This window comes from Leucopleurus acutus, assembly GCF_964270905.1.
Source record: "Leucopleurus acutus genome assembly, chromosome: 14".
NCBI classification, from domain to species: domain Eukaryota; kingdom Metazoa; phylum Chordata; class Mammalia; order Artiodactyla; family Delphinidae; genus Leucopleurus; species Leucopleurus acutus.
The window spans coordinates 26,317,845-26,326,862 of NC_139156.1; the positions used below are offsets into that span (position 1 = coordinate 26,317,845).

The 9,018-nt window shown below is 49.1% G+C and overlaps 1 protein-coding gene and 1 pseudogene across 2 annotated transcripts; one reads left to right on the plus strand and one right to left on the minus strand.

Annotated features, from left to right (window-relative positions):
* Nucleotides 1–1,192: 1,192 nt before the first annotated feature.
* ELOVL3 (ELOVL fatty acid elongase 3) lies at nucleotides 1,193–3,845 on the minus strand (the record flags this gene model as incomplete). Its single annotated transcript, XM_082853920.1, is given in 6 exon segments — nucleotides 1,193–1,620; nucleotides 1,879–1,915; nucleotides 1,919–1,980; nucleotides 1,983–2,029; nucleotides 2,668–2,799; nucleotides 3,745–3,845. Coding segments are annotated over 6 exon segments (807 nt in total).
* Nucleotides 3,846–7,396: 3,551 nt separating this feature from the next.
* On the plus strand, nucleotides 7,397–8,507 carry LOC309971771 (formylglycine-generating enzyme-like; annotated as a pseudogene). Its single transcript has 2 exons — nucleotides 7,397–7,420; nucleotides 7,465–8,507. The product of its transcript is annotated as a formylglycine-generating enzyme-like (transcript).
* The last annotated feature ends 511 nt before the right edge of the window (nucleotides 8,508–9,018 follow it).

The following is a 9,018-nucleotide window of genomic DNA, read 5'->3' on the forward strand; positions in this document are numbered from 1 at the left end:
CTCTACGGACTGGGGTCGTCTTGCCTGGCTTGCCCCCGCCCCGGGGTCTGAGAGGGGTGCTGGGGCAGTCGGGCTTGGGGAGGCGGCCGGCTCAGGAGAGAGCCTTCCCCCTCCCAGGCCTGAGGGGTGGACTGGGCCCTTAGTCCGCGCCCCTGGAACTGAGGCCAGGAACAGGGACCAGTTCCCCGGGGGGCCAACTCACCCTTGGTCCACCCCGCCTTCTCCAGACTCCCCTTCCCCGGTTTTCAAAGATAAATGAAATAAACGTGCGCGGACTGTCAAAGGCCTGATGATTCAGAGTTGCGGTTGAGCCTTCTCCCCTTATCCTTTCCCATGTCTAAAGGAGAGCTGGGTGTACAGGAAACAGGGGTCCAGGCTTCTAGGGCTTCAGTCCTCCCCAGGCCACCATCACCAAGACGGGGAAGCCTGGGGATTCCTGGAGCTGAGCGGCGCACGCATGCGTGCGTGCGTGTGTAGGTGTGTATGGCTTGGACAAAGCTGGTACTGCAGCGCCACCTCGTGGTCTCATGGAGGATAACTGGAAGGTCTGATCTCGAATGCTTACTTAAAGATGTCAATTCTGCAGCTTAGGAAGCCTATGACTTTAGAAAAAGTTACTCCACCTTTCTGCAGCTGTTTCTCACTGTTCCTATGAGGGGCTTGGGCCTCTAACAGCAATAAACTTCTGGTCTGTAACAGACATTTATTAAGTGCCTACCAGGCCTAGTATTCTTATTGAGTGTCTGTGTGTGACTCATCCTTCCACACACCACACCCTCTTAAGCTTCTCACCCACTGCCAGCAGCCCTCCTCCATCACAGCAGTCCCCTTCATCCTCAAAATCCCCAAACCCCAAAAACCTTGTTGAAATCTTTAATTTAAAAAATAGAGCAAGAAGAAGAAAGATTTCTGGAAATATAGATCACTCAGCTCTGGGGAGCCTCTTCAGTCCCACTCCATCCCAGGGACTGTTTGGCCTTCACATTAAAAACAGAAACAGCAAAGTACTAGATCACACCCCCACCCCAGGGGTGACACTTCTTGACTGTCATAACCTCCTGCCACCTTGGGGTACACATCCCGTGGGGAAACCATGCAGAAAAGGCATCCTAATTATTTTCCCAAACCTAAGCTCAGCCCTTCAGTGCCCTGGGGAGGAGAGAGCTCAGGGCTCCTTCTTTTCTCCAACCCTTCACTGGCTCTTGGTCTTGGCCTTGACCTTGGTAATTACATAGTTTTGGTGGAAGAACTGGACAAAGAGGAGGAAATAGGTTGTATACAAGATGAAGGACCAGAAGAGGTGTTCCTTTGTTGTATGGCATCCCTGTTCCTGTCTCCAGATGTAAGTCAGGATACTGACAGTAGCTCCCATAAACATCTGCAGGATTTGCAGGCTGGTGACGAGCATGGGAAACCACCTGGGGGGCTTTACTTTGGCAGCCTTCAGAGTATAGTAGGTGTACATGATGGCACGTACACCGTAGTTCATGGTCATGAACCAGCCACCTGCAGCCACCTTGTTCTTGTATCCAAAGCTCTTGTACACTAGCTCTGTGCTGTGGTGGTACCAGTGCACAAAGATGAGTGGCCATTTATACAGGATGATGAAGGCTGTGTCTCCTGGGAGATGGGGAGTCATAGCTGGCATACCACCCAGTGTTGGGACCACCCTCCGCACTGGACGTGGGGGCATATGGGGAATTGTCAGGGCAGGGAGAGGGGTTTTTGTGGCAGAGAATCTAAGGAGGGGCTTGGGTGAGAGGTGTTGTTAGGACCCAGGGGTGGGGAAGGGACTTTCCATGCGATGGGTAAGGCGGGGGGGCCCTGAGGAGGGGTGCAGTTGACTGGACACCAGAGAGACGAAGCCTTGCCACTCACCAAGTTCAATGATCTTGCTGAGAACAAAGTGGCAGGATCAGAATTTGATTATGGGATTATCGGTGAAGATGAAGAAGCATACAGTTTTCTTTAGGCTCCCCTAAGTAGCACAGTCCCCATATAGCCCCATGTCCTCACTGCCCCAAGGATACTGAAATGGGACAGAGGAAAAGGGTATAAGGGTCATTCCCAGGCACCAATCCACGCTTCACCTGGTCAAATTCCACCACCTCCCCCCGCTCCACAGGGGATGGGTCACAGCTTCTGAGATCCTGTGGCCAACCTGGTAGAGCCAACCAGTAATCTAGAAGACATGAAGGCTAGAGAAGGACCAGGGAGTGCTGGAGGTTGGGACTGAAAGTTGAATTAGGGAATAGGGCTCATGGGATGGGAGGAGATGGGTGGCAGGATGGGGGGTGATCAAAGGAGTTTGGGGGGGCGGAATATGGGAAGAAGGGGCTGGGGAAGTTATTGGGAGGTCTTGGGATAGGGTATTAGATGCAGAGAGTATTAGAGGCTGGGAAAAATGTTGAAAGTACCAAGACTCCATGAGCACAAGAGGACTTGTGAGAGAGAGCAGAGACAGCTAGTTCGGGGACTGGAGAAGGAAAACGGGAATATGGGAGGAGGGTGGAACCTGAGGAGAGAGTTAGAGCTGAGAGAATGGGATAGGAAGAGAGTTAGGGGGCAAAACTTGGGGAGTTGATACAATTGAGGTTTCTAGAAAGTTTTTAGGGATAGAATGTGGGTCTAGGGTCTATAAGATGGGTTGTGGGGGGGGGGTCTTACCTGAAGATTGCAAGGCAGAATGACCAAAGGATGAGAGGTCCCTGCAGGTTGAAGCCCTTCCGTGCCCTCATGTAGTTCTGCCCCACAAAGATGAGCAGCAGGTAGATCAGAGCTATGGTGAATGAGGTTGCCCTGGCAGGCAGAAGGGAGAGGGGATGGGCTTATGGGTAGGTGCTGGTTAGAGGAATGCCCACTCATATCCCCAGGTGAGTGCTCTGGGTTGGAGTCCTACTTCTGCCATTTACTAGCTGTGTGACACTGGAAAAACTACTTAGTTTTCTGAGCATTAGTATTCCCCTTATTTTGTAAGAGGGGAATACCACTCCTCTCCTGACAGTGTTAATATATACAAAGTACCTAGCACAGGGCAGGGGCTATGTCCAAGGTTTCTGTGATTACTGCTCTCTCAGTGGGGTTGGGAGCGGGTGACAGCTGCTGACCCATGCCTAGAAGCAACCCAGGACTGTGGTGTAAGAAGAATGTGGCAACAGCTTCTGCCTGGTTGGGTCATGACAAATTGGAGCACAAAGTCAACCCACAAACACCTCTGAGGAGCTCTTGGGCAAAGCCCGAGGAAATTTTGGAAGAGTATCTAGATTTTGTCTCCTTCTCCACAGCAGGGATGATGGAGCATTTGAGGAACAAGATGATAACTGTGAAGGGAAGGTGTCCCCGGGTACCAGCACTATGCACGCATGCGCACACATGCGGCCACAAAGGATGGAGAGTCATCTATAAGGTGGGTGCGAGTAGGAGTTCAGATCAACTCCATTCTTCAGAGACCAGTTCTCACTACACTCTTTCCTCTTGGTTTCTGTCTCCTCCCACATTCCTCACCCCATCCTCTTATTTCTGCCTTCCTTTCTTCCAGACCTAACCTCTCTGAGGTGCCACACTACCTGCACCTTGGACAACGGGTACGTGAAGCCAGTACTGGGGAGCCCGATACTTTTGCTCTTTAGCAAAATCACTGTGGATATTCTGTGTATCGCCCTCCCCCTCTTCCGCCAATCCCCCCAAATAGCAGTCATCAGAGTTGGGCCCCTGACACGGCTCTTCCCCTTCTCCAGGTCTCACCAGTACTCCTCCAAAACGGGCCTTATGTCCTGGAACAGCTCGAAGTTGTAGGGCTGGAACATCTGCTCTACTTCATCTGAGACATTCATGGCTGTGACCATTTCGTTCTGCAGATGCTGAGGTCGGGAGCTTAGGGAGCTGGACGAGAGTTAGGGACCGAGGATGGAGCGAACCTTGGGGCAGGACTGACCAGACCCAGAACCCAAGGTACTACGCGGCAAGCCGAAGAGCGTCAGATCCAGGCACGTGCGCTGCAGTCCAGCCGGCTTCCACCACCGCCGCCACTGCGGTATATAACGCGGAATTGCCAAGCAGCAGGCCTCGGAGGCTCGCGGCCCCCTCCCTGCGCCCGGCCATTATCCAATCTCGACCAAGATACGCCCCTGTCCCACCCCTGGGCCGCAGCCCGCTCTCTGATTGGTCATTCAATGGATGAGGCTCCCCCCAGAAGCCTCGCACTACAGTTGGCCTTCGCCACGCCCACCTTCCCATCTTTTTCTCCCGGCAACACTTCCACTCCCACCTGTTTGGCTTAGCCATTGTGGCCTTGCTAGTTACCGAGACAGGCTAGGCTTCCCCTGGCACTGCCGACTATAACTTTGGCTTCAGTTTGCTTTAATTCTGACCTACCTGGCAGTGAACAGAGAATGGAGGTGTCCTCAGTCTCTGGTGCCAGACATAGGGGTGTCAGTTTCCCACCTCCCCGAGACGCTGGGAAAACCAGGCCTGGGATGAGGCTGGGTCAGGCTGGGGAAGAAGCAGCAAAGAGCCCCTCCCGTAGTCCCACCTGCCTCCCTCAGGTCTGTAGTTGTGGGTGGGAGGGAGATGAATTATAATGAGTTTTATTGTGGAGGTAGTTGATGTTTGTTGAGGCTGTTGTGGTTTCTTTACAGTTTCCTGAATTCCTGAACTGCTCCAGCCTGACACCCAGTAATAACCCTGGGGAGGGAATGGGGTCACCCTCTGGGCTTCTGGGATTATTGTCTTCAGGTTTCCTGGAGACCTCCTGCGATTTATAGAAGAGGAGATGCAGTGCATCTCCCAGTGTCCTGCGTTCACCCCTAGTCTGTGCTTATCTAATCAAATCTACTTTTTCCTTGCCTGTATACCCAGCCCCAAGCAAATAAATATTTTAAAACTTTTAAGGCCTTATTTATTTCTCTCCTAGTCTTTATGAGAGTGAGGGAGAAATACAAGGCTTGAAGGCAGTTTGAGATAAGATGGAGATTTGCAAAACAAATGCTAAGATAATTAAATATAAAATATTTAAAACCACAAAGCTGCTATAAATGATTATGTGCAGTAAAGCCCACAGGCTCTGTAGCCAGAGGACCCAGGTAGGAATTCCAGCTCCACTTCTCAGCTACTGTCTGAGCTGAGGGTGGAGTGAGAAGTCCTGCCCATGCTATCTAAATGACTCTCAAGTGCATCCCTTTGTCTCTGTTCCTCATCACTTCTCACCTGGTTACTACAGCCACTACCTTAGTCACAATAACTGGTTGCACCACCACCTTCTCTAATATAGTGCTTTCTATTGCATTAGAATCAAAAAAGAACACCCAAACCTGGCTGATCATAGCATTCCTGAGCCCCAACCCCAGAGCCTCTGACCCAGTATGTGGTCTCGGACCATTCTTTGAAAACCACCACTTTCTGTCCTCTCAGCCAAAAGAGGGTTCTCAAACGTAAATTGGATCAAGCTGCTTTCCTGCTTAAAAACTTACTGGCTCTCGATTGCTTCACACATAGCCTGACACTCAGAAGGTGATCAGCACATGTTTGATGGATCAATGAACAAATGAAAGAATGAACATTGCGAGAATAATACCAGCTAGGGACTTCCCTGGCAATCCAGTGGTTAAGACTCTGTGCTCGTAATGCAAGGGGCACAGGTTTGATCCCTGGCTGGGGAAATAAGATCCTGCATGCTGCACAGTACAGCCAAAAAAATTAAATTAAATTAAAAAAATTAAAAACATAGGTGTGGCCACCTGTTGGGATCTTTAATAATTGAAAAAAGAAAAACAAAACAAAACAGCTTAAAAAAAAATAATTCCACCTAGGTGTTACAAGACTTGGATTCAAATGTCAGCTCTACCATTAGTCATGCGATTTTAGGCAAATTACCTAACTTCTCTGAGACTCAGATTCTTCAATAAAATGTAGATAGTCATACTTGCCTGCCTACCTCACAAGGTTGGGGTCAGTATACAAGTCAGATAATATCAATGAAAGGATATTATGGACTAGACACATGGAAATGTCAGGGTGAATCATTTGGGGAGGTTTACAATGCATATGAGTATGTATACACAGTCCTGGGTTTCTCTCAAATAAAGATATTTTACATTGCCTTTCCCTGTGAAGTTTAATGGTGAGGCTTGATGGAGGGGTGTGTAAGAAGGGAAGAAGAAGAAAAACCTCCAGAAATTATTTCCTAGGGGAAACCTTCCCTGACATTTGGACTTGGTCTGCTACTCCTGTTATATATAAATTGCTCTCATAGCATGGCATTTCTTTCGTTCAATGAGAGTTTATAATTATGATTTCTTGATTAATACTTGTTTCCCCTACTAGTCCTTGAGCTCCATAAATGCAAGGAATATGTCTACCTCTCATTAGCTACCAGAAAGGTCTTTCTAAAACATACATTAGATCATGTCATTCTTCTTTAAGAACAAAAAAATCTTCAGGACAAAGTCAGATTCCTGAGGTTAGCCCTGACTCTTTCTTTATAGCCAATGTCCCACCATCCTTCAGCCGCAGCGTTCCACATTTTAGCTATAATGGAAGAGTTGCAACCCCATAACACAGCACCATATTTTCAGACTTTTCAGCTCCTTTACCTCTCTCCGTATTGTTCCCTCTCCCCACACATCATTTTCTCACCTGGACAAATCTTATTGTTCTGCCCTAGCTCTGAAGTCACTTACCCTGCAAAAGCCTAATCTTTTTCAGACAGGGACAACCCTTCTCTTCTTTGTCTTCCACCCACAGGACTTTGCCCAAACAGCCTTCCAGGGTTGTGCTTCTACCGAGGGAGTACAGTTAACCATATATTTCCTATACTATCCTGGCTCCCACACCCTATCTCAAAGGGTCGTTTTTGTTAGGTCACTCCCCCTCTGAGGGATGCACACAGCTCTTGGCACAGAGTGGGCACTCAAAATATGTCTGTTGCTTTGAATTGAGTAGGCACCTAAGAGGAAAAACAAACAATAAACATGTGTATTTTAAAAAAGACTCAATTCCTTAGTAATTAGGGAAATGCAAATTAAAGACTGTAAGCATAGTATGGTTCCAATTAACAGCCATTAAACAGAGTAAAAATTAAATACCCAGCGCTGGTCCAAGCTTTGGGTAACAACAGATACATTCACACCTGGCTAGTGGCCAGGTAAACTGCCATAATCCTTTGAGAGGCACACTTAGGTCACACTTAGCAAGAGCCAGCTAGTTTGCTTTGACCCAGTCTCTCATCTAGGAATTTAAAACCCAGAAATAGAACAAAAGAAAAAAAATATCTATGTGTACTAAAATACTTACGTCATTGGGACTTAAAAGGGCTGCAAACAATCCACTAATGAGTGCTTAAATTATTAAATACTATACTACATACTAAGATTACAAAACAGCTTGCAGCTACCAGAACATGGAGAAACGTGAAACCATGTTTGTAAAATAACGTGAAAGAAAAACAATATTTAAAACTGTATCTAGCTCGTCCTTCTGCCGCTGCTCTTGGGCCGGGCAGCGCGTGGGGGAGGGGGGCGAAGGGGCCGGGGAGAGGCTTCGGGCGCGGCTTCCCTCGCAGGCTCCTGGGGTTCTGGCACTCCCCAGCGGCCCGGGGCCCATGGCAGCTCGGCGGCAGCGCACCGGGAGGCCAATGTCCGGGGCTCGGTCCCCAGAGAGCCGCCGTTCCTACGCTCCAAGGTGATCCCCATCCCTGCCGGAGTATTTACAGTGGGCACCAATGATCCTCAGAAAAAGTAGGATGGGGAAGCACTTGCGAGGAGAGTTGCTATTGATGTCTTTTACATGGATGCCTATGAAGTCAGTAATGCTGAATTTGAGAATTTGTGAACTCAGCTGGCTAGCTGACAGAGGCTGAGAAGTTCGGTGACTCCTTTGTCTTTGAAGAAATGTTGAGTGAGCAAGTGAAGTCTAATATCCAACAGGCAGTTGCAGCTGCTCCCTAGTGGTTACCTGTTAAAGGCACTAACTGGAGACACCCAGAAGGGCCCAACTCTACTGTTCTACACGGGCCAGATCATCACGTCTCCTACTGCACGTGGGTGGGGAAGTGGTTGCCCATGGAAGCTGAGTGAGAATACAGCTGTCGACGAGGCCTGTAAAATAGACTTTTCCCCTGAGGCAACAAACTGCAGCCGAAAAGCCAACGTTATACCAACTTCTGGCAGGGTGAGTTTCCTGTGACCAACACCAGAGCGGACGGCTTTCCGAGGAACCGCGCCTGTTGACGCCTTTTCTCCCAATGTTTATGGCTTATGCAATATAGTAGGGACGCCTGAGAGTGGACTTCAGACTGGTGGACCGTTCACCATTCTGTTGAAGAAACGATTAACCCAAAAGGCTTTCCCCTTCTGGGGAAGACCGGTTGAAGAAAGGTGGATCCTACGTGCGTCATAAATCCTACTGCCTATAGGTGTCGCTGTGCTGCTCGAAGCCAGAACACACCCGACAGCTCCGCTTCGAATCCGAGATTCCGCTGAGCAGCCGACCGCCTGCCCACCACCGGCTAAGAGCCAAGAAGAGCCTTCCCGAATCCGAGAAGTCGTGTGTAACCTGCACACGGCTTCCATCAGAACGCTGAACAATCTCGTGTGAAGAATTCCCGCCCCGAGGTGGGTTACATGCCTGCCCGATGGCCAAAGGAACGCCATTGCCAGACCAAATCGCTGACTTGCATCAGCATGTGTGGTTTATCGGTGTGGTGTATTTCACGTTACCTTTGAGAGTCTTTAAAAGAGGAAGGAAGTGGAGGGCACCCTGAGCTAGGCTTCAGGAGGCCTGCCTTCTTCCCCTGCGGTTAGACCCCAGAGTCCCACACTTGACCTTCCTGGGCCTCAGTGACCTCATCTGTCCAGTGAAGGGATACGTAACACGATTTCTGAGGCTCTTTCCCGCTCACAGATTCTCTGAATATATCAGATTCTGTTGTGATTTCATAGTGAGAATTTATGACTGATGATTTTTTACCTATTTTTTTTCCATTTGTGAACCTTGGGTGATACTAACCATGTACAATAACTG